Genomic DNA, 25845 nt, shown 5'->3' on the forward strand with positions numbered 1-25845 from the left:
TAGTAAACTCGTGTTGGCAACTTCAAGTTGGTGTGTGTGTGTGAACGACACAACAGCAGTTGGCAAACAAGTTTGCAAACTGTTGGTTAGAATAGAGACAAGTTGATTTTGTCGCCAACAGTTGGCCAATTTGTTTGTTTGCTGTTGTTGCGTCGTTTACACACACCAACTTGAGTTTGCCAACAAGAGTTGGCCAATAGTTTGTCGTGCGAGGGCCGCTTAAGGAGAAGTTCGACTGTAAAAGTTAAAGCAGAAGAACTCGACGTCTCTTGTGACTCAAAGATCGAGAATTTACCACGTAAACCCGGACGTTTAAACAAACAAAAACATCGTTGCCTCACGACAAGTATGGGATGGTTGCTAAGGAAATCCAACCATACACCAAACAGTATCGAAGAGCAAGATTGCACTCTTCAAAATGTACTTCCCTTAAAGTAGATATGATAGAGTTCAAAATACCCTTTGTTGTATTAGGGCCTCGTTGTTATTGTAGGATAGGATGATTGCAAAGGAAATCCAACCGTACACCTAAGAGCAAGATTTCTCTCTTTAAACGTTCTTCCCTTTCAGATATCAAATGAAAGAAAAAAGGGGTTTTAGAGTTCAAAATACCCGTTGTTGTATTAGGGCCCCGTTGTTGTTGTATGTTCCAGCTAATCTACAACATATTGTTCGGTAGTCGGAGAATGTCGACTTATGGTATCTTCAATATCAGGGGTCATGAATGGTCCCTCAAAATCTTGCAGTGCTCGCAATGCTCGCAATGCTCGCAAAATTTTAGTGGGTGCTCGTTTGCTCGTGCTCGCACATTTTTACAAGTGCTCGCATGCTCGTTTTTCAGTGGTGTAACTTTTTGAAAAGTGCTCGCTGCTCGCAAGGCAAACTTTTGTCAGTGCTCGTGCTCGCAAAGAAAAACGCTTTGCTCGCATGCTCGCAAATGCTCGCAAAGACCATTTGATACCCCTAATATCAATGATAGCCAACATCTCTTGATCTTATCTGATCGATGAAGTCCAAGATTACTTTATTGGCCTTAGCCTCATTGGTGACCCTGTTATCTTAATAAAACACACATCAATCCTACTCGGTGTAGATATCGCGAAATCTGCCAAGAATACCTCCCTTCCTCCACCCGTCTGGACCAAATGAACATATATACTGTAACTCGTGTTTCTTTGTTCTCGTGGGAGAATTTGAGGTGATTTCAAGACGTGTTCATGCTGCACACGATGTCAACATTTCTTCATATGTATTGAACTATTCTGCCTACATGTATATTGAACTGAATTCTTCATTTTCTAATCATTTCCTGTGGACGTCAATTGTCGAGTACTGTTCTATACTATTGAATCATACTTAATGCATCAGTTTTCCTATATCATTTTCAGGTAGGTATGTTTCATTTCAATATCATGCATGCTCCAAGGTTTCTAGTTCAGGAAACGTTAGGAAATGGGAGATAATAGCTCTCGTCACCCCATTTCCAATTCTTCAATTGAATGAATTGATTGATCCAATTGTGGTTAAAACCGCCGTCAAGGGTAGGAACTATGAGATATATTTATATCTCCAGCCAAGATCAGTATCATACAATATCTATTGAACTGAGCTCTCGACTGGAAAGCGTAGGAATCTAGAAAAAAGATTGAAACAAATGAAACAAATTTAATGAAATGTGTACACTTGCAACTACGAAATATGACTTAAATTGGCGTTCGAATGCATTCGTTAGTTTTTGTGGGCCTGAAGTCCCCTGTGCACCTTACACTGGTCGGATTAGTCTAGAATATCATACGAGTCGAGTCGCGTGTAGTAAGCAGCAAGTGCACATGGATTCCAGTGATTCTGAATTGATTGAGAAAAAAGTGGAAAAATCACGATCATTAAATATATTAATAGTCTACAAATTAAAAAGACTTCTGCCAAGTTTACAAAAAAGCATGGAAACAGACCTTTTTTTCATGTCTACCGCAACACGATTTCGTGCGTAACGTTTTCTTCATGTAAAGCGTGTTTTACATACATTCCCGCCGATCCAGTAAAATAAAATCAGTGTCTGTAAATTAAGACAATCCTTTCAGTGTGTTTGTTTATCTAATCGCTATTATCGACTGCACAGTTGACATGAGGTTAAATAAGTACCATTTAGAAGATTTCAACCGCCGGATAGCGCTCGAAGCGTTGGCTCTCTATTTGTAAACCTGAAAACAGCGAAAGAAACGACGTCGAAACAATACTGAGGAAGACTAGTCTTTGGATGGTCATTGCAATGGAGGTTAGCAGAATTAAGTGTTGCGATGTACCCTTAAGTTTCATGAATGGAGTGTCTGTATAGGAGAGGTATAGATTTGACTGCCTACCGTATTAAGGGATATTTTTGGCAGTTGACTGTTTAGCAGTATTTGAGGGTTAACGGTTAATCTAATTCTCCCATGAAACACAAGCTTATTTAGGCCTGTCTTGCTTTAGTGTCCGACGGTTAAAAAAAATCCCATTAAGGTCGTTTTAGCCTTTATTTAACACTTGACGTTTAATAGCGCAATTTGTCTGGGTAAAGTTTTTCTTTAATAATAATAATTGCTCTACCACGGAAGATAATTTAAAAATATAACCAATCAAAAAACAAGTTTAGAACTGATTAATTGGGCCTTTTATGGCACATTACCACAAGCCTGCCAATCAAAAGCATCCCGGTTTTGTTTCTTAGCATGCATGCCTATAAAGGTAGAGGCTAGAGGTTGGCAAAAACATCATGAACAAATAAGATGAAGCACTATATAGTTTTGATGGCAAGAAAACAGTTTTTAGGCGAAAACCCTGTCAGGGTCCTACAAGGCCAAAGTTAGTTGATGATTGGCTGGCTTAGAGCTCGCTTAGAGCTCGCGATATTAATATTTATGATATTTATGAGTCCACGCTTTCTGCCCTTGCCACTAGATTTGCCGGCCCGAGAGAAAAGCGCAGAGGAGGTAGACCTCGTTGTTTCTAATTAGTAATTAAAATGCAAGAACGCAAGATAAGGGGAGCGTCAAATCGCACCAGGAGGCAATGGCGTAAGAAATTGTGATGTGTTAACGTACCTAAAATGCTAGCAATTCGGCGGGAGGCACGTTCACTCCCGCTCGCTTGTGTACATGTTCCACACCTTTATGAGTGGGCGTTGGGGAAATAGAACTGAACCACTCCAGTCGGGCAAGGGTCAATTTTGAAAACTGCCTAATGACTTTTCTTTTTTTTTAACTAAAAAAAGACTGCCAGAGAATGGCATGCCTTGTCGTGGATTTATTTTCTTTTTACGACATAAACACCCAGCCAGACAGGTGTCGAGTGAATTGAGAAAATAAGCATCAACTATCAGCTTTTAAAAGAGGGTGATTTGAGCTACCAATCAAATTCACGGAAATAAGAATCTAAAAATAAAAGCAACAACAACACTGAACACTAAGTACATGAAAACATTCAGCCTTAAATGTTGAACAAGCTACAGCTCTATTCTTTACGTGGCTACATGCCATCAGAACGCGGCGAGAAGAAAAAACAATGAAGAAACATGTACTTCTCTAAGATTAAAACCAGCGGTCTCGTATACTTTACATTTATCCCAGATATTTAATTTAGAAATTACCATCTTGACTAGAAAAGTGGCAGAACGAAGTGAGTTTGAAGTCGGTTTGTTTTTGACCATTTATAAACTTAATGTCATCATGGCACCTTCGCTTTAATCGTGACACGCGCATATAACTTTATTTGTCCACATTTGTAATTTATTTGTCTTTGTCTCAATTTCAATGAAAACTTTGCACTTAGCGTATTTGTACAGCTTAATTGCCCTTTACGAAGTCGGTGCCTAAGAGAGCTTAAAACAGGATAAAATCTTGTCATCGCGCTAAGCTGAAACTTTTTTTCATTTTGCGTGCCTTTCTTATCAAAACGTAAAATCTTGGTTTTAAATCGGAACTGTTAACCGCAGCAATTTCCCCCTCGTTTTTCTTTCTTAATAACTTTCTGTCTCCACTGTCTGTGAAAATCTTAGCCTCGAGCTATCTGATCCTTAAATTTTAATTTCGTGGAAGCTTTTAAGATTTAACGAGGATTAAAATGCATCGGCGGAAATATAAAAGCCCAAATGCGCAGCATATTTCATCAGAGGACATCTTAATCTGACTTTGTGGTTTGTCGCTAATACCGCTCAGGCCCTTCGCCTCGAGTGTTACAGAGACTCCGCATGTGTCTAGTGATAAGATTAATAACTGAACACAACTAACAGAGAACACATTCAAACTCCAGACAAACGAGTGAAAAGAGACAACCAAAGTTTTCACCGTCGTTAATGTTACAGAAGTAATTTATTCGTTTAGCGCCCGAAAATGAAAGAACTATTGTTCCAAACATCAAGCATACTTATTAAAATTTTCGCAAAATCAAAAACACACCTGCCTTAGGCAATTTACCTTCACTGTTCAATAATTGATGAATTCCAATTTCGCCAAATGTTTACGCGGCCATAGCGATCGAAAAGAACAATTAGGGATCTCGAAGAAACAATAAAGGGCTAAAAAACGGAGGATGTAATTGATTTTGAAGTATTACTAAGTTGCCCAACCCACCGAACGGAAAAAATTGGTCAAAGTCGGCGTCGTAAATCACATGAAAGTGACTTAATATCAATCTTGTTTTCATTTGCGTATCACGGTATAGCAAGAGTAGAACGTGAAAGTTATTCTGCTCAATTCCAAGAAAGAACTGCTCTTCACTTTCTAATGTGGTTCATGTTTATGTTTAGCAGCTTACGTCATTTCCGGACAATTTACTTCCGTTTTGATTGAAGGAAGCCGCTGCACGAGCTGACCAACGTTTCCAAACAAGTGCGGTCGTGTGGCACAGAAAATGAGAACGCTTGGACATGGTTTGGAAAAGTTGGATTTTCGTCTTTAACTTGGCTACGCTTCTCCTCGATTTGTCATTGGGAGATAGAGGTAAGTCAATTTTGCTGGCGTTTAAGAGTTAAGCGAGAAAACTCAAATTTTGCGGTCGCACTTGGAAACGAAATTTTTTCACGGTTCTGGTTTGCCCGATGGTTTGTGGCGATTTGAGTCGAAGGGCGCGAGTGGTTTTGTCGGATTTACTTCTATAAGTGGCGAATAAACCGCTTTAACAGGATGACCTCCTTCAGAGTTTATTCTTGCTGTGTGCGTGACTTTCCTAGCGCGAAAAAGATCTGTCATTCGAACGCTTAGGAATATGACTGCGATGAAACGTAATCTAAGCAGCGATGATGCGTTGCGGTTGTTCTTTCCCAATGGGTGGTTACTACTGTTTACTTCGACTACAAAAACACGGATAAGGCGAGGCTATCAAACCCAGTTAGAGAAAAGACCTGATGATAACGGCGATTTCGTTTAACATTTAAATGATATTAGTAAAGCCATTCGAAGGAACTTTCGCGTGTTGCGTGCCAGAGATCTGTTCGTCTGTTGATTACAACTTCATTTCTATCGAAAGAAAAAGTTTTATTTCACTTCCACTGGTTGAATATGCAGTTCTACAGTGAAAATATGTAATGTGAATTTTTTTGGCTTTGTTTGTAAAGTGCGGCCGCTTTATTTTCAAATCGTACGCCCAAAACTCAAATTATTTGGAAACCTGACACGCCACATTTTAGACTCTTTCAAGTGGAGTAGGTTTCTTCGATATTTTGCTATTTGCCAAGCAATTATCACGTCTAACTTTCAACTTCCGATCTGCGCTGGTGTTCCTTAACGCCGCGAAAATCCAAGCGAAGCAAAATTTGATTTTAGTTCATTTTCTTTTATTTAACATAACGCATCGCTGTTCATAAAAGGTTTGATACCATTTCTGCTATACCCTTTATTTCCCTAATGGCTCGCAGCTTGAGGTTATTCGCTGCTAATGATCTCACTCTTAAATGTTTCGAACACAATTCGAAAATGACAGCGATTTCTTTATTTCGAAGGCAAATGCAGCGTTTCTTTACTTTTCTAATGTCACTCCTAGCGGAGGTAATTGGAAAAATGATGACTTCAACAGAAACATGTCTGTTTCTTTTGTCGTTGTTTTCTGACAATCTGGGCTGATATTTGCATACAAGCTGCAATCGAAACATAAATGTTTTGCTTGATGGGGAGAGCGCAAATTCGTAAACAACACTTAAAGAAGGCTTCGTATTTAACAGCTGCCTTTAAAAGGTGTTTACTAAAATTGTCATTTAGAACTGGCATCGTTCGTTATTTGATTAAATGTTTCTGTAAAATATTTTACTCCCCAGCGTGGTCGGGTTAATCCGTGCGTGGAATAAACCAGAATTTTATAACAGGAAAATTGTCGCCAATGCAAATACGAGACGAAAGCAATATTATATGCAAATAAATTTCAGGAAGCATTATCTTTTTTTAGCCTTCAGGCGTAAAAGTGTGATTTCCTTTATCAACTTCAGAGCATCTAAGTTAGCTCTTAGTTAAAAGTAAATACTTTTAGTGGAGTAAAGTAATTAAATTACCACCCGAACAAAATTAATTAACATTGTACACCGCTGATAGGAGTCTGGAACAATTTAATTTGAGTGTGGTTGGCTGCCCCTCAGAATATTTTTTTCTGATTTTAAATCTTCCTTTTTTATAAATTTCAGTTGTGAAAAAGTACGATTTCAATGCCCTTAATTTAAAATAAATTGCATACGTGACTGTATGTATTTTTGAAATCTGACCAATTCACACAGGATAACATAAGAGGGCTTAACTCATTGTACTGTAACATAAAACATACTGTGAAATAAAAGTACAACCTTGTAGTAGTAATGATTTATTTTCTATTTAACTCCAATTTTGATTCTTTGCTTAGAACGTTCTGTATATTGTAAGATTTTATACCAGATAGATTTTTTCGTTCTGTGTATCGGAATGGCAGTATTTAAAAACATGTGCTTTAGTTTTGCCTTTAAATTTAAGGCATAATTTTTTAGATTTTGCTAGGTGATAAAATTACAAGAGATAAAGATATTAACTAATTACTAACTAAATTTTAAATATTTAGCAGAATAAAATTGATTAAGCCAGACATTCAAGATACGCAGATAATTATAAATTCAAAACTATTCTTAATCTTGTTTTCAGTTTTGAACTCACGCAGATTTATTTTTACTGCATATGTATGACTTATTCACTATCAATGCTGTTTTTAATAGACGCTTCTCATGAATAGTCTGAGCCAAATCCATGAATCTGATTTATTCATTCGTCATTGATTAAATTTACTGATAGACCATGATCGCATGCATGCACCCACTTGCCTTTTAAGAAAATTGTCTTTATTTTGGCTTGCAATTACATGTACTCAAACTTCCAGGGATTTGGCTAAAGCCTGAAGTTTTAAACCACTGAGAAGTAATTGGAAATCCACTGTTTAAAGGAAACTTAGCTAGAATTCTACAAAAACAATCATATTACCGGTAAATGATAGTTGAAGAGGCTGAAGGTCTCATCCACTATGTTCGAGCCTAGTGGCCCACCGGGCTGGTTCTTTTCTCTGGTTTTCAAAGCATGGAGTGCGAAGGAGTAATTTCCTACCCTCCACCTCCCCCCAGATTGGATGATTGTCCATTGCAGGGATACCCCCAGCAATTATTTCATTGTACCCATATATACACCTGGGTGAAGGGAAGCACTGTGAGAGTAAGGTATCTTGCCCAAGAACACACAGGGGTTTCATTAAGGGCCAGCCACCAGGCAAATTGACTGGCTGTGAACATGACTCTGCCCGGCTGTTTTCAACATCTGAACCAACTTCAGTTTACCAAAGAGGGTAGGGCTTTGCTGATACTTTGCCTGGGTGCAAAACCCTGATGCCTACCTGCTCCAAGCCTTAATGAATCCCCTTAACACAACACTGTGAAGCCAACCAGGGCTCAAACCTGGACTGCTTAGTCTGGTGACCAGGCCCTAGTTGTTCAAAGGGAGGGAAGCACAATATACCGTATAAATCACTATCTGCTGGATAGTGAAGTAGGTTTTGTATGGCAGTTATCCACTGGATAGTGTTATCCACCCTCTGAACAACTGGGCCCAGTGTACTACACTGTAACCATCAGGCCACTGTTACTTCACACTTGAGCGTGTACCATTATATATATTTGTAGGGTTCAAATCTAAACTCGTTGTTAACTTGTTTAATTCTGTTTTTATGCAAACAGCCATCTTGTTAGAAAGACCTAAACCCAATGTGACTGGTGCACAGAGCTGGTATTGGAGGACATATCGCAATGGCCATGGATCAGGGGTAGGTTAAATTATAAGTTGTATGCTGAGTACTTGGTTTTTCATCCATCATTAGTGTTAGGGGTGGTAAATGGTCCTTTGAAAAATGCGAGTCTGGCAGAATTTTAGTCAAATTGTAGGGGTCATGTCATCATGAATTTTCTATACCTGCCAACTCTCGCGCCTTGGGTGTGAGTCGCACGCCTGCGAGTTGAAAAATTCGATCTCACGCCAACTCACGTTTACGAACTTATTTCTCACGCCTGGTTGAAAAATGTGAGTTATAATAACCATAACCGACACACTTTCCAAAAAATGTAAACTCAAACCAATGCAAGAAACGAAAACTCTGTGTAAAATGAGTAAGTGACCATACTTTCCCCTAAAACTTAGAGTTTTGTCAAGAAAAGCATTGAGAACGAATTTGTGTTTGGCAAAACACGTCCACACACTGGGATCAGGATATGTTCGGAACGTCTTCGGAATACTTCGGACGTCTTCGGGAAGTTTCTGACATTCTTGTATCATCTTCAAAAATCCTGGCACTCTCAGGATAAAAATCTCACGCCTTTGATCCAGAAAAAGTTGACAGGTATAATTATTTTCCTGGGACGCCTTCTCTCAGTATCAACGTGTTTTGCAAGGCTGTGAAACAGAAAGTCTTTGGCTAGTGGAAAAGATATTAGCCTCACCATCTCGCAAAGTCTCAAATTTACCATTCGAAACCCCAAGTGTTTCCATCATAGTAGGTACTTAGAAAGTAAAGTGTGAGTTTGAGCCAGTGGCCCACTAAACTGAAGCTTATCCTGGTTTCTGTATCACTAAACACCCCGGGGGGCACCCGGTATATTTTTGGATGGGGGTGTGCCGCTGAGAATTTGAAGCCCTTACCCTATACCAGACCATGTTCAGCTGATTTTTGCAACCCTATACTAGACTAGACACTGAAAATCCCTACCCTATCCCAGACTTGCATTTTGTTAGAACTGTATCATTATCAGTGTTTTAATGGAAAACCATCTGTGAACAACAATGCCGCGGTGATTTTATTTACGTTTAGGAAAGCCTCTATCTCTTCCGAGTTTCTGGACTATATTCGTCATACCGTCGATCGGTTTCCCGGCAAATGCTACCCTTTTCTAGACCAAAACTCTCTGATTTCTATACCCTATCCCAGACTAAACTGCTTGAAAACCATACCCTTCACAGCGGCACATACCTATATAGCTCATGTATGGGAGTGCCCCCCCCCCCCCCCCGGGCTAAACACCAACAGTATTTCTACTTGTCCAAATGTACATGCATACCCCCATCATTAAATTCAGTACCTTCAGTCAGATTTTAAGGTAAGGTATAAAAGAAATAATGTTTTGGATGTCATTAGATTCTGTTAGAGTCTATCAGAAGCCCATTAATTAGGGGGTGAAATGTGTAACACGTGTTCACAGCATTTGAATATTCAATTTTGTCAAGTACCATATTTGAAAAATTGAAGAGTTTGTATCCTAATGCTTTATGTACACGTAATGGCACATGCAACAATGTTTTCGGTTTTGTGGTGAGTTACTTGAATTCAGACCTACCGGTAAGCATCGTACATTTCTTACAGAAACCGTCAAGAAATTCATTAAGTCCAAGTGAAGTTCTAAAGGAGAACTTAACCAAATTTAACTTTATTCAGCTAAGCTGAATAAGCTTAAAACAACATTGCACCATCGAGCGCCTGCTAGCGTGTGCCATGAATTTAATCCAATATTACAATTTTGATTGGCTAGTTTTTTCTCATGATTTTCCAAATATAGTACTTAAATGGAAAAAAATGTGCAAACACTTGTACAATATGAATCATAGGGAGTTGCACATTTGAACCCTTATGGGTTTCTGATTCTATATTGTGTGCAACATCCTAGTTTTCATTGTTTCCCTTTTCATTGATTGAGATAATTATAAATAGCAAAGCTCAATCACATAATAATTGGTTGAGAATCGCAAAATATATTATAAGTGCTAATTACATGAAGCATTGAGGTTTGTTGTTTTTAAATATCTGATAAGCAGTGAGATGTATACCAGTGTACTAAATAAAGGAAAATGGCCTTTTAAATGCAATATCTGTTAACTTACATGTATGTCTGTACTTTTAGTGGTCTGGCCTTCCAAGTAAAAGTGGAACATCATTTGAATATACTGTCTGTGACATAACTGTAAGCAAACCAAGCAACTGGCTATGGAGTTATGGCATAAACCACAACAATCTTAAGAGAATTGACATTGCAGTGGACTACTCTATGAAACGATGTGCTTTGATTGATGATGCTTTTGTGAGACAATATTGTACTGAACAGTTTGATGTGTACGGATATCAGTCAAGTAAAGAATCAAATAAATCATATTCTCATCCCAAAAATGGACAATACAGCAAAATAAAAACAGTCTCGTTACCAAGTGATTCGTCTAACCAATCTTTCAGTGTACGTAAAATTGCAAAGATGTCTCTTTTTATCAAGGAAAGAACTTCGGAAGTCTTTCTTGCCATTCACGATCAAGGAGCTTGTCTTGTAGTGCATTCGTTTGTGGTGTCATACAATGTGTGTCCAAAAAAGACTTTACCTGGTAGTCTTATACTGTTACCGCAAACAACAGCTCCAGTGAATGAATCTAAAATTGTAAAAGTTACGGGTCAATGTGCAGCTAATTCACAGCCTACAGCACCGGAGTTGGGTGCAAATTGTCGTAGCAGTGGGGAGTGGTTCAGAGGAGACAATTCTACAGGTGAATGTCTTTGTTTGGCAGGATGGGAGAAAGCTGTTTCTGAGTGCCAAGGTATGTAATAAAATAATAAAATAATAAATTATGTCATAATATTCAAGACAAATCCTTTATAATTGCCTGCTAATATTTTTCTTGTCTCCTGTCAGTTTGAGGGTGTATTGATGTTGAAGGGAAACCATGATCATCCTTCATGGTTATTTATAAGCCGGCATTCAAGCTGGGTTGGACACTTTGGGGGATGGGCAGTTTAAGAAAAAATTGATGCTAAGCTGGGGTCTTAAAAGCCTTCCTCCATCTCAGACCGAAACCCCATCTGAGACTAAATTGTTAAATTTTTATCCCAATCTCAGACTGGATTGTTTAGTTTAACTCAGTCTGTTGCGATTGGTTTGTTTAACACAATCTATTTTCATACGTTTTTAAAATATCTTTTGGGGTATACTCATGGATGTATTCCCATTTCAAACAAAAAGGCCAAAATTGAAACTCCATCACAGACCCGGAGGGTCTACATAGTGCCAGCCAAAAAAGACAAATTGCCAAAATAGTTACACAGTTTCAAATTACAGAGACGATTCAAGACATTTTGCTTGATCTCAGACTTCTTCTGCCATTAGGTCACTTTCACAAAGAAAAACACCATCTACTGAATGTAATTAACGAGTTTCCTTATTTTTACGACATTTGACCTGAATTTATGCCAATATTGTAAGACAATACCCACAATTTATTTACCAATCCACAAAACGTCGGTCAAATAATATTCTGTTAACATTTTCACAAAGATTCAACGATAAATTCATGTCAAATAAAGAGCCCATCAAGTTTTAAACTATGTGCAGAAACAAGCATGACCCTCATGAGTCATTTACAAGCCGAGACTGTTTTTCCGCCCATTGTTATCTTTGAATCCCTTCCAGTTCTATCAGAAATGCCAGTCTGAAATTATGGCGGGCGTGAAGACAAAGATAAACACTTTTATAAAAGTTGCATACCTCCCTGTAGGCTGGTGAAGCCACATCATTAGATAGCGATCTCAGCTCAACGGGGCGCTGGTAAAGATGGCCAAGCGCTTATCGTTAAACAATCTAGAAGATCTCATGGCAAAAATAGGTGTTTCATTTCCGTCGTCGCCGCCATTTTGTAAGCAAACCTCCCAAACAAAACCGCTGACCGGCTTGTATTTTTTTCTCTTTTATTTTGGGAAGGGGGGGGGGGCGTGGGTGGGGGGAGGGGAGGGGCCGCACTACGAAAAGCCTTTTCTGAAGTCTTCTTGTAAGACCTAAATACTTTTTTGGGGGGTTTATAAACAAAGTTTTCCTTTTTCTAGGCATATAGACCTGCCCTGGATTAATAGGCCAATTTCTTTTGGAACTAAGCGAAAGAGCCGGACGGTCGATCATCGTCTGCCGTGACGTCGATCATTGTCTGTTAATTTGTGAGCGCAACGAAGCGGCAAAATACTGAGGCACATAAGTTTAATTGAGTGTTATTTTTTGTTATTTTTCCTATCAGTGTGTTCCCTCGGTTATTTCAAAGACAAACTTGGAAACTTTAAATGTTCCAAATGCCCACACAATAGCATCTCAGGAACGGACAGGAAAAGCTGCAAGTGCAATCGAGGATTCTTTCGTGCACCGAGGGAAAGAATTTCAGACAATTGTACAGGTAATGTAAATGTATTTTGGTGTTGTGATTAGTTAGCTCCCTCAAATAAATAGAGATGGCCCATTATATTGCTGAGGAGGAAGAGGGGGTAATTACCATAAGAAAATTCCTGCACTATGAAAAAAGAGAGCAACAATCGTGCAAAACGAACTACGTAAATATAAATAAAACAAAAGATAACAACAGAATTCTTCCACGGCCTGACGTTGACAAAAAAAAATTTCCCCCTCCCTTCTCTTCCAAAATGTAGGGGTCAATTCCTTAATTCTTGAGCAGGATCCGTCCCACCGCCCAATGACCTAACGGCCTCTATACCGGTAATTATTTTAACACTTGGGCTTTTTGCGTCTTTTGTGTTGGGAGAAAAGAACTGTCTGGTTAAGAATGCCACTCTCCACTTATAGGGACTTAAAACAGCGAAGGAACAATTCAATAACACAGCAAATACGAAAGAAGGTACAGATGGCCAAAAGTGACGAAGATTGAACCGGATTGCGATATGGGTTTTGAAATATTGTTGCAGTGTTGTTGGGCTGAACAGTTTTCAAAGTTAACTTCGTTTGCTTGTAACTTTAAATTATAACGCCCGGGAAACACACTTGATTGTAATGAAGCTATGGTTTTGTCATTTAGATCCACAGAAGAACAAGTAACTTCTTTGCAAACATTAAGGTTTACGGCGAGTTTTTGGCAAAATAAACTAAATTCAGCCGTGACACAGTTCCTTTAATGCGCGCGGTTTTTTTTTCTGCTCCTCTAGGCTTTCCTTCTGAACCAAGACATTTACGAAAGTTGGCCATCAATCAAACAACAGTGCGTTTATCCTGGAAGCGCCCTCGTCACCTTGGTGGCCGAACTGACTTGTTTTATAAGATCGAATGTAAGATCGTGTGTCGGGAAGACCAGCTTAGCTGCAGCCAAGATTGCGGATCACAAGTACTCTTTCTGCCCAGACAAGGAAACTTTACGCAGACCAAGGCGACTGTAACGAACTTGTTTTCTGGAACGGCGTACATTTTCAAGATATATGCAAAGAATGGTGTCAGCGAAGTGGCAGAGAAAGACGGATTCGCTTCCAAGTTTGCAAAATTAGAAGTCACTACTCTGGAATCAGGTATGCTGAATAAATAGGCACGATCGCGTCGTAATTACTTCGCTACGAGAAATATTTCCCCTCAACTGCATTTTTTCATCCTTTTTTTTTTCTTTCTATAGCTGTATATGCTCACTTAGATACACTTTAAAAGCTAAAGAAAAATGTTGTCACTTACTTATGAAATTATCTAAAATGGGACGTTTTAGTTAAAATAGTGTAACCGTTTTTTTTAGCAAAAATGCAAAGCGGCGGCCATACGTAGCTACATGTAAATGAACTGTTTTGGGGGATCGAACGCGAGAACCTTAATTTACGGGGGATTAACCGAAATCTTTTAAATGTCTGGAATGTGCATGTGTTCAAATTCAGTTCTCGAATAGAATGCCACGCTTTCAAACACAATCTGCGTGACCACTGGCAACAACGGTCTATAATCTGTACATCGTCGAAATCGAATTGTCACCCGTGAAAATAGTTTCTTGTGTGTTCTTTTGTTATCTCATAGACGTTTACCGTATTTACTCGAATAAGCGCCGCCCCCGAATAACCGCCGCCCTCGAATAAGCGCCGCATTTGGGACAAAAATAAGCGCCGCCCCCGAATAAGCGCCGCAGTCCCGATGCGGCGCTTATTTGAATTTCGTTTAACTTAAAACGGCTCTACAAAGCAACTCTAAAACAAGCTTGAACATTTCTTTGCATCAAAAGCGATGTTTTGCAGTTATTGTTTTATCGCTCTCCCATTAGTTTTTCTATTCAACACTCTTACAATACGTAGTTCTGTAGATGTTGTGAAGACCGCAAACTTTGCCACGACAGCTACTAGCGCCACTTCTGTCTCAGCAAGAGACAAATACTGACGATCAAGAGACGCTCTTTTCAATAACTGTAAAAGATAAGATTCTTTGTAGCGTCCAAATTTTAAATAAGCGCCGCCCTCAAATAAGCGCCGCCCTCGAATAAGCGCCGCACTTGAGGCGCGAAAAATTTAATAAGCGCCGCGGCGCTTATTCGAGTAAATACGGTACGCTCGTGACGTTTAGCTACGTTTGTCCGAAACGCGTATTTTATAATCACTGTATAATTTAAGTGAAGTCAATAAAACACATTTCTAGTTTCAAATGTTTATATGTTTCTCCTCGTATATAGGATTCCTTTCGTCTTCTTTTTTCTAAAGCTATTTTTTTCCACTAAAATGCTGTTTGTTTATGTTATAGTTCCTGAGCAGCCCGTGGTAGCAGTACAAAGAATCGATAGCACAACCGTGTTGGTATCATGGACTCTACAGAATGGCAATGAAGGCATCGATTACTTCCTTGTGACGTACCGTAAATTAAAAGATGGTTCAGATGAGAAAACTATCAACACAACTGAAACTGAACTCAAAATAACAGGGCTTGAACCTGATGTCGAGTATGAATTTGTGGTGAGTGTTTGTGAACATACGTTGTCTTCAAAAGTATTGCTCTTTACATTCTGCTTATAAATTCAATTACCTCATTGCTACTAATTTTCGCGAAAATGCAACGGCCATATTTCCCTGGACTTCATTTTCGCGTTTTGGCCAAAAAACACGTTTAAAGCATTTGAATACGCTAAAAACACATTTCAAATAAATTTCAGTGGGTCTTTTACTTCGCAATGTTTTGAAAGTCGCGAAAATCGCGAAAAAAAGTCGCGCGAAAATGATTAACAATAAGGTAAGGAGAAGAAAACTCAAAATCAAAACAAGAAGTAGATAGTTCTAAAGGCTCTTTTTCTGTGGAGATAAATGGTATAAATCCTTTCCTTTTCTCGCAAGCTGAGAGGATCTTTACTGTTTAAAAAATCGTAATACAGTAAAAACCCGCGTGCAAGAACCTAGGGATTTAAGAACCTTCTGGCAGAAATTTGCTTTTTTAATACCCTAAAATATTAAGAACCTGTTTAGCCAAACAAACTCCAACAGGTTCTTACATGTGGGGTTTAACTATTTAATTTATTTATATTTTTTTACCAAAAACCAAAAAGATACTGCAGTACTGTATCATTGATCAATTAATGTGGTTGGACTTTTGGCAACATGGGTACATTAATAAATATTTATAATGAAGAACAGACCAGATTTTATACTTTTTTCTGATAATCAGCAACAATGTCAGTCTGTAGAAATTAAAAACCTAATTAAGAACCTACTTTGCCTCAACTGCCAATAAGTACTCCATAATACAAGAACCTGTTTTGCCAAACTCTGAAAAAAGTAGGTTCTTACACACGGGTTTTTACTGTATTTAAAAGCAGCTTCAAAGCCAACATAGTTACATGCAATGACAAAATATTTTCATTGCTTACTGGTTTCAGGTTGTTGCAAAGAACAACATGGGATATGGTCCAAGAAGTGAAGAAGCCAAAACACCAGGCAAAAAAATCGGTAAACACCATTACATGTTGTGTCCGCTCCCTGAATATTAATATTTCTGTTAATTATTCGCAAACCCAATCAATTCTGATGTCAAGATGTAAGTTTTTCTTTTCTTTTCTTTTGATTTTCACCATACTATATAACTGGGAAAAGTTGGTTTCATTTTGTAATCAATTTCGTTAGTACTGTGTCAGTACTTTGAGGAAAAGTTTAATGTAAATAATATGTTTCAATTATGTTGCAGTTTCTAAATTTGATGACAACAAGAAGCTTTGGCTTCTGATTGCATCGGCCGCAGGAGGCACTATATTCATTCTGGTTATCATTGTTATCATCACAGTGGTTATATCAAAACGAAGGTAATTGAATTCATTGATGTTTTTCGTTTAATCTCTTCAGTCTCTTTAGTTCGACCGTACATAAAACAAACCTCGTTCCTAGGGTCTCTCTCTCCCCGACTCGCCTGTTCAGCAAAAAAGGCGTGCCTAATAGCACATTTGCCTTCCCTTTGTTATTCAAATTTTGAATCCCCAGTGGGGTTTGAAAAACAATGGCTCTAATTAGAATGACAAAAAGACAAAGCGGAGGATTCTGGTAGTTGTAGTCAAGTGAGGCCATCATGCAAATCGCCTATTAGCCCTCGGACTTACAAGCAAATTCTGACGCCCCCTTCCGTTGAACAAGGAGTGATGGATAAAAGGCCTTAAAACTTTCCGCTTTGACCTTGCTTTGCAAAATTATATAATTTCTGTTGGTTGTGAGTCATTCAATGAAGGTTCTTCATCTTTCTGATTCCTTGCAGGAAATTCCGTAAACGTGCAAACACTTTTGAAGGTCAGTATGAGTATTTTTTTACAAAAACTAGTTTCCTCTGGCTCAGAGAATACGCCCGCATTTATTTTGTTGTAAAGCTTGTTGTAGTTTGCGGTGTTTTTCCAATATTTGTGTCGTAAACGTTAACGTTGTGGTCTCAGTCCCGCCAATATAAAAAATTGCCCTCCTTTCATTTGTCGCAGCCCATTAAAAATTATTTTGTTTGATTTCTCCGTCTCTAGCAACCGAGCTTTTCTCTAATCAAGGAATGTGTCAGTACGTTGACCCCAGTAACTATGGTGACCCAATGGAAGCTGTCAAAACGTTCGCCGCTGAGATTGACAGGTGTCGAATAAAGTTGGAGTGTGCAGTCGGTGGAGGTTGGTACCTACTCAGCAGATTTATCAATTTTTTTAAAGCAAAAGACGTTTGTTGCAGTTTTTACTCTTCAATTTCGCATTGCACTCACAATCCAATTAATTTTGTTTTTCAACTTATCCACTAATTTACAACCTCAAATTAGGGAACGATCAATTTCTTTTTCTGGCAGATTACTTAACATTTCCAAGCTGCTTATTCCCTTTTTGCGTACTTATTCCCTTAATGATAAGTTTCGTGACTTTCTATTCGTCTGTGCATTTATTAACTATCTTGAGGAATAAACAGGCAACCTTTTTTTATCCTCTTTAATCTGTAGGTGAGTTCGCTGAGGTTTACAAGGGATTGTATGAAGACTCTACTGTTGCTGTGAAAATTCTTAAGGTTTGTGAATATTCTTTGTCTATATCGATCGGTAGACTGATTATTTGAGCTATAAAGATTAATCTGATCTGAAGTTTAATTGTCACTGTTTTTTTCGGTGGCCTCAGTCCACCTTCATCAGAGTGAAACAACATGCTGATTACTATTTGCTGTGCTCTGATTGGATAGTACAGTAAATGACACGCTAAATTTGTTCAGTGGTTTGCATTAGTTTTGTTTTTATGCCCATCGTTTTAAAATGACACACGTTTCCTTTATGTTTGTTTCATCAGCAAGGTGCTACTTCAAAGACAAGAGATGACTTCATTTCCGAGGCTTCTATCATGGGTCAGTTTAAACATGCAAATGTCATCCAGCTGACAGGGGTCGTCACAGTTAGTAAGTGTGTGCTTCGTATTTATATCAGTTATAAAAGAGCAGTTTGGTGGCCATTTTGAATTTTAAATACGTAGTCTGCTGGTTGGAGGTCAACCAAAAAAATGTGGGGTCTGGGACGGCCGAGAAAATTCGTAAATTGTATGACAAGCCATATTCTAAAAGTTCCTAGCGGTTAGCCAAGATTTCTAGGTTTCAGACCTTGCAACAGTATATATAATATTCCGTACCCTCCCTCTGCGTATTTGAAATTCAAGATGGCATCTGCAAAATAAAAAGTCGCGTTAGCAGGTAACATTATCTTTGTTGTGTAATCGTCCTCCAGTTATTGATGTGAGGGTCCTCTAGGCAAAGCATGGAAACAACCTAAGACTCGTCCATGTCAAGTGTCAAACTCAGATGCAATTAGTTTCAAAGCGACTACTATGGCCATGTTTATTGAAATAAGCTTAAAAAGGCCAGCCGTTAATGGACTTTGGACCTCTTGTTTTGCGCTGTAATTAATGTATGAACGGTGAATTAAGCTCTCGGACGAGCGACGACTCGAAAGGGGAAAGCTACGCTTTCGTTTAATGCTCTGCCAAATCTTACTACTAGATTTCCATAATCTTATCATAATCATTAAATTTTATATCCAGAGCAACATGTAGAGACATTCGAAACGGTGAGACTTGTCCTTTCCAGTGGGCACCTATCTTTGTAAATACCCCACCACTAAACCCCGGATTAAACAAGCTTGATTAACTTCTCCAAATGTACTTAACTTAAACTCTGAGAGCCTTTGTATGGATATTTTGGACATAGTTATCTGCCCGTGGGTTAACATTTGTCTATTTCTGTGCTAATTTAAGGTCGACCTATGATGATTATAACAGAATTTATGGAAGGTGGATCATTGGATAAGTTTCTAAAGGTATACTGATTATGCTTACTAATTGTCTTCTGCGTTTTCATGTTTTGATTTTTTTTATTTTTTTTCTTACATGTAGCACACTCTGATGTAGTTGTTTGAGTTTGATAGTTACAGTGTTTTTAGCATCGTCGCCGAGATTATCCTCGTTTATTCTACTCAATTGGGTAGCATGTGGCGTTTCCGTATACGCCATCGATGTCAGTAATGTAATGTGTTGTGGTTAATAAAATATTATTTAAAAAAGGGTAGTGTGCATTGAAATTAATATTAAAATCTAACAAAGAAATTATTTAAGTAGGGTTGCTAACGGGAAAACATTTGTCACTTCTTTCTCCCTTTTGAAGAAAAACGAAGGCAAACTCACAACCTTGCAGCTTGTTGGTATGATCCGTGGAGTGGCCTCCGGCATGGTGTACCTTTCAGCTATCAATTTCATACACAGGGTAAGTCTTGAGTGAATTTAAAATTTGAACAGTACTGTCGCATATTAGAAAAGCTCCGCTTGCAATGCTGACAAAGTATAAATGGACTAATTTTTCAAAAGTCAAAGTACTATCTGACTAACGTAGAATTATGGAGTTGACAATAATGCTAAACCCTTTAGTTAATTACCGGTTTATTTTCTGTTTAATATTTTAGGATCTTGCTGCCCGGAATGTTCTGGTTGGCGAGAACATGGTTTGTAAAGTATCGGACTTTGGACTTTCGAGAGAGTTAGAGGATAATCCCGATTCCGAGTATCAGACACAGGTAATATAACTTTGATGTTCTTATTATTTTCTTATATTTTTTTTTTATCTCAACATGAATCAACTAGTAGTCTTTATTAGTCTGAAAACTTTCAAAACTAAAATTTTTAAATTTTGTAGTGATAAAGATAATTTAGAACATAAATGTAGTAGGTAGATTTTTTCTTTTCTTTTCTTTTCTTTTTTCTTTTTTATATATTGTATTGATTTGTCGATCAATTTCTCTCCAGGCTTTTAGCCAGGTAGGATTCCCCGGAGGTCCTATGGACGGCCACTTTTCAGAGAAAATTAATACGAATAACGCTATACATGTACAGATTTTTTTTTAGTAAATTTGGAAATCTTAAATACCCTTGCACTCATAACTGCAGAAAAACACCTTGCATGCTCCTCAGGCCCTCATACAAAGTCAGGCCTTATAAAATTGGCCTCCCAAACTGTAAATCGTGGCTAAAAGCCTGTTTCTTGTTTATATTTTTCTAAATAGTGTTCACCGGTTTATACCAGTGTCTTCCTTTCTGAACTTCGCTGATTGGTCATTCAGTTCTAAGTGAAGTTATTATTATTAAAAAGAAGCTACAATAAAGTACCAGAAAGAAATCATTTTCACTGTTTTCACATGGTTTTGTCCATGTTTGCAGTGTTGTTCTTCGCATGGTTTTGTCCATGTTTTCAGTGTAAGGATAGTCCTGTCTATTCTCACTTTCCTTCTCAAGACAACGACATGATATTTCGAATTCTTGACCTATTGAGTAATAGTCACGCGGCTATGATCAATGGGCGGGTGTTTGAATTTGAGCCCATCCGGATTGTCATTACCACGAGCACTTAATAGACAACTGTCTTTGCGCTGATTGCTCTATTCTGTGCGGCATACACTCTGCTGAAGAGACCCAATCGGGTACGAAACAGCTGTCCAGAGTTTGCATTTTTGACTTTCAGTTTGGACTCTATCATGTCGTTGTCCCGTTAAGGTTATTTTCATTTCTACGTAGTGTCAGCCTTGCTTATCTTGTCGCTATCTTACCGCACTGCTTGTTGCTGTTGTTCTCGTTATAAACCAAATACCATCCCAAAATATCATGTTGGTGTTTGGCTTGTTGTTGATCTTTAGCTTACTGAACTAGATTTTTTTCTTAAACTAAGTACGTGGAATTATACGAACGTTTTTATTGTCCTCTATAGGGTGGCAAAATTCCAATTCGTTGGACAGCTCCCGAAGCCATAAGGTACCGGAAATTTAGTTCATCGAGTGACGTGTGGAGCTATGGAATAGTGATGTGGGAGACCATGGCATTTGGTGAAAGACCATACTGGGACTGGAGTAACTTTGAGGTAACCTTCTAAAGCAGATTGAATCATTATCCGAGACTGACTGCACGCGTTTTAGCTGGTGAAAAGTTTGGCTCGCCATCTTGTAAAAGTAATATCAAGTAATTCTGGGGATAAAACACTCAGTCGTTGAAATCATCATCATGTAAATCATCGTGTTTTTGATGGTTCAGTTCTAATGTGGATTTCATCTTTATATTTACAGGTCATGGACAGAGTAGAAGGAGGCTATAGACTGCCAGCTCCTGTGGTATGTGGGTCCTTCTTCAAAAAAATTACGTTTGAGCTTTTCAAGTTCTCTTAAGCGACTAACGTTGAACGGTCTTTCTGAAGTCGAAAACTGTGAGTTATTACAACCATAAATGGCACACTTTCCAAAATTTTCACCATTAGAACGAAAACTTGACCTTTCAGGAAGTTTCTGCTATGTCTTTTTCTGCTTGTTTCTGTCGTTTATATTTGGCAAAACAAGTTTGGATTTGTTGGATCAGTTGGTTTATATTTTTCGGAATAAAATATCCCTAACCCTGTACTATAAGCAATCCAGGTGGTAATCAGTGTGCCTGCTTTGTCACTCGACGAACAGTTTGTCAAAGACTTAGAGTGGCGTGTTTAATGGGTACAAGAATGCACAGTGGAGAGATCTTTGACTCGCCTCCCTCCAATGTGGCCGCCGGGGTTCGAATCCCGAGCGCAGCGTCATATGTGGGTTGAGTTTGTTGTTCGTTCCCGTCCTTGCTCCGAGGATTTTTCTCCAGGTTCCCCAGTTTTCCGGCCTCCACAGAAAAACAACTCTTCCAAATCGCGAAATTCCAATCTCGATCGGGAATACACGGCCCCACAAATTTCTGACTTAAATACAGCCGTGTATAAATCAAAGTTATTTATTTTTGAAGTGGCAAGTTTATTGAAATACTTGTTTTGTTTTGATTTGTTTAGAAATGTCCTAAAATTCTTCACACAATTATGATGGACTGTTGGGACAAAGAAAGGTCAAATCGACCCAAGTTCGAAGAAATTGTAAAGCGTCTAGACGAACTCATTCGCACACCAGAAATGTTAAACGACAACCTAATTTGTTACACAAGGTGAGAGATACTAATACTATTAGAAACAAATAAAGCTACATGATTAATCCATTAACTAAGGTTTGTGAGTTAGAGTTGCTATTCAATAGTCAACCTTTCGGGCCCCGCAGGGCCGAGACAATGGTAGTCAACTAGCCATAGTCGTTTTTCTCGTACTGTGTTCACCGGCGATGGCACCGGGTACTAACAAAACTGATTGGGTAACTTGGGAAATGTGTTACCTGAGTAGATAAGACCCTAGTCAACCACACCTCTGTTTTTGTTTACATGCATATGCGAGCGATTTCGGTATTATATTTACCCAGAGCATTGCTAAACGAAAGTGTTCACTGTGAAACTGCTTAAAGGAATTAAACAGATTTCCAGTAACGCAACTTAAAGCAATGCAATTAAATTTCCCTTCACCATACAACATTCAAAATCTCGAGGTCATCGAAAGACGACGGAGGCTGACAAGTAGTTCTTAAATAGGGGTACTTACCATTTAACCAAGAAACAGAAAATTTCTGTTGGAGAGCAAATGGAACAGCAATTTTCCCGAAAATCCGCTCGGAAATTGAAGACTTCGTTTTAAGATAGTCCTTTTGTACCGGTTGGTACGAGCTGTCTTGTCTGTACCATTTATTTAATTCATCAAGGGAATACAATAACCACTACTTTCTTGGCTTCGACAAGCAAAATCTCCCAGAAATACAATAACTGAAAACTGAATTATAAATGTGGTAAACACCATCTCCTTCGGTCGGTTTGCTGATTTACCATTATTGAACAGTGATTCCACCCAATCTATTCCGGAAAATGGTTAACACCCTATAGCATAGCCCTCCAGGGCCAATTATAATAAATTATCTGTAGTCACATCATTTCACTCTTATTTCTTACCTAAATGCTGTTTGCGTTAATTTAATTTTCGTTTTTAATTCTCAAATCTCGTAGTCATTTGCAATTACTTATTGACATTATGAGGAGAAATTAATTTCCTATACAATGAATGTACCGACTAAGTTAAAAAGTTAATTCCGGAAGTTATCTGTGAGACTTTTGGAACAAACAAGCTACGCAGCGCGAATCAGGGGGCAGATCTACTAGAAAGCCTTGTATCACCTGTAAACTTACTTTGCTTATCTCTCTTAGCGCCGTGTCAGCGGACTTTACCAAACTAAGCACGATCAACGAGTGGTTAGGCAGTATTCATATGGGACAGTATGCCGCTAACTTCAAGACTGCGGGCTTCAAGGACTTAACACAAGTAACCTGCCTCAAGGACCACGATCTCAAAGACATTGGAGTTAACCTGATAGGCCACAGAAACAAGATTTACAAAAGCATCAAGTCGATGAGAAAACATTTCGATAACATGCCTGAGGCGGTGTAAAAGAGCTAACAAATTTTATTCTGCTCGAAATAAATAACGCTTTCGCGCGCGGAAGATTACCAAACGTTCCAAACGGTTTGGGAAGTCGGGGAATCCAAAAGGTTTCCGAAATCGGAGTGTTCCAAGCCATGTTCTATGCAATTTTCTGAGCCAAGATCAGTAGGAAGAATCGACGCAGGGCTAAGGAGCTCTAGAAGAACCCAATTTTGGGATTACCAAACGTTCTGAATACTTTGGGTTGTTGGGGAATCAATATCCTTAAGGTTTTCTAAGTCGGAGTGTTCCAAGCCGGCCATGTTCTTTGGAACTTTTTCAGCCAAGATCAGTAGTAAGAATGGAATAAGGGCTGAGGAGCTTCGAAAAAGCCAATTTTGTATCTGGTTTAAGATACAAGTGGGTGGTGGTAGGAATATGGAAAGGATTAGATTGCGAGCAGTCCCTATTTTTTCGCAGTCCCTATTTTTTCGCAGAGTCCGTAGAGCGTTCGCAGGGCCCCGTCGAGTGTAAAGCGAAAAAATAAAAGACCGCGCGAAAAATAGGGACGAGGCGGGGTGTTACCGCGCGAAAAAAACAATGCTATGGATGATAATATACAAGCAAACCGCAAAAATATATTATGTAATCGCCACCTTAAAGAGTGGAAATCTTAACGTAATTTTCTTCTGTTTTTTTTTTTCAGTCTTGTTTATTTGCGTTTTTGTAATTGAAATTGAACTTAGACATAAAAGTAAAAGAGGAAGGGAAAGAAATCGTTATTGGGCGCGCAGTATTAACGGACGTAATTTACAGAAAGGTTTTTAAGCTATCAGTCAAAAAGGCTAAGTGATAGTGATACTCTAAATATCTCTATTCTAGTTTAACTTTGTTTCAGTTTTATTGTCTGCATACAGTGTTTTTTCGAGTGGAACATATGGATTTTTTTTTTTTTCAAATTTGATACTGAAAACGAGGTGACATATTTATTTTATACTGCGCCCCAGAATTAACTTATTTGCTCGCTTGCTTGTTTTTTTGTTTTTTTTTTTTTTTTCCTTTCTTTCTCTACTGATATTGAAGTTCCCCTCAAGTCGTTTGACTCTTTTTAGAGGGGGTAAAAAGTTGACTTTGTTGGGGACGAGATTTGTTCTCCCCGGATATTAATTTGAATGACTGGATCATCCGCTCAAAAGGAAACCCGGCAAATGACAATGTCTTCCATACCCTTAAACAACAAGGCAGGGATACCTTTGTTCCATTGAATAGATGTGTTTATACGGCCAAGCCGAAAAGTTCACCTTTATTAAAGCAAAGGTTGGAAAACATGTATTATACCTTTTTGCGTTAAATAAGAAGCTTTTTATTTCTTTATACGCTTTTTTAGAAACCATATTTCGAAACAGTGTTTCAATAAAGTCCAACTAAATGTTATTTTATGAGTTGTAAGTAGGGTCAGGATTTTTAACTTAAGTATATTTTAATTAAAAAATTACGAGCATTTTGGTAAATTAACAGCAAGAAATTTTAGGTTCTCTGCTGTTTATCTGTTACCATGGTTGTGGTATCAGTTGTTTTGTTTAAGTCGTATTTCATACACGTTTTATTTAAACTAAATGGTTTTAGTTGAAAGGTAGCCGCCATTAGATAAACTGCTCAAACCGTACATACCATTAACAATATTTTACTGTAGGTATATATAAATAAATTATCAAAGATTTTTGTAAAGTAAATACTTCCATTTATGACAACAGTCTTGTTATTGATGGTGTTTACATAATTATATATTTCGAACGGTGCTACACCGTGAATTATCAAGACCTGAGTTCAAGTTTAGCACAACAAGAATACAAAGCAAAATACTCCTGGGAATTAAGAAAGGACTAAGGCCCCGTCCACACTGACCCGCCGGGTAAATTTGAAAACGGAGAAATTGAAAACGCCGCGTAAAATGTTTTCCGTCCACATTAACCCGGGTAAATTTGAAAACGATACGCTTCATTAGTAGAAGTAAAAGTAAAGTCTTTATTTAACGAGGGTAGCACTAAAATAACATAAAAAAATACTAACAAACCAGTGGCCCTCTAAAGTTATTTACAATAAAATATAAAAATACACTATTTCACGCTCCAAGTCCAAACGCTCATTGGTGAGCGTTTTTGAAAAGCTCCGTTTTCGGTGACCGAAAACGCCGTTTTAGTGTGGACGGTTGGCCTAACCGGAGAAAAAAAAGATGCGTTTTCAAATTTACCCGGGTCA

The 25845-nt window shown here is 38.3% G+C and overlaps 1 protein-coding gene across 2 annotated transcripts; it reads left to right on the top strand.

Annotated features, from left to right (window-relative positions):
• Positions 1 to 1227: 1227 nt before the first annotated feature.
• LOC144658109 (ephrin type-B receptor 1-B-like) lies at positions 1228 to 25337 on the top strand. Of its 2 annotated transcripts, XM_078518441.1 has the most exons (20): positions 1228 to 1388; positions 4784 to 4976; positions 8207 to 8292; positions 10415 to 11093; positions 12558 to 12710; positions 13471 to 13824; positions 15023 to 15231; positions 16146 to 16215; positions 16451 to 16565; positions 17009 to 17040; positions 17262 to 17399; positions 17717 to 17781; positions 18054 to 18159; positions 19008 to 19069; positions 19414 to 19512; positions 19709 to 19819; positions 21004 to 21153; positions 21356 to 21400; positions 22090 to 22238; positions 23373 to 25337. In XM_078518441.1, exons 2-20 carry the CDS (start codon positions 4904 to 4906, stop codon positions 23611 to 23613), a joined length of 2937 nt encoding a protein of 978 aa, XP_078374567.1. In that variant the 5' UTR covers positions 1228 to 1388; positions 4784 to 4903; the 3' UTR covers positions 23614 to 25337. The 2 variants fall into 2 exon arrangements, with proteins under 2 accessions (XP_078374567.1, XP_078374566.1); XM_078518440.1 differs by lacking the exon at positions 1228 to 1388 and having other exon boundaries at positions 4178 to 4976.
• Positions 25338 to 25845: the final 508 nt, after the last annotated feature.

Source organism: Oculina patagonica, chromosome 6 (assembly GCF_052425735.1).
Source record: "Oculina patagonica isolate OP01 chromosome 6, crgOcupat, whole genome shotgun sequence".
NCBI lineage: Eukaryota > Metazoa > Cnidaria > Anthozoa > Scleractinia > Oculinidae > Oculina > Oculina patagonica.

Excerpts from the sequence above, each read along its gene's own strand:
- LOC144658109 (XM_078518441.1), top strand. The coding sequence starts at position 4,904 with ATGGTTTGGAAAAGTTGGATTTTCGTCTTTAACTTGGCTACGCTTCTC. Across the intron at positions 17,041-17,261 it reads ACGTGCAAACACTTTTGAAG|CAACCGAGCTTTTCTCTAAT; the intron begins GTCAGTATGAGT and ends CTCCGTCTCTAG. Across the intron at positions 17,400-17,716 it reads GGAGTGTGCAGTCGGTGGAG|GTGAGTTCGCTGAGGTTTAC; the intron begins GTTGGTACCTAC and ends TTTAATCTGTAG.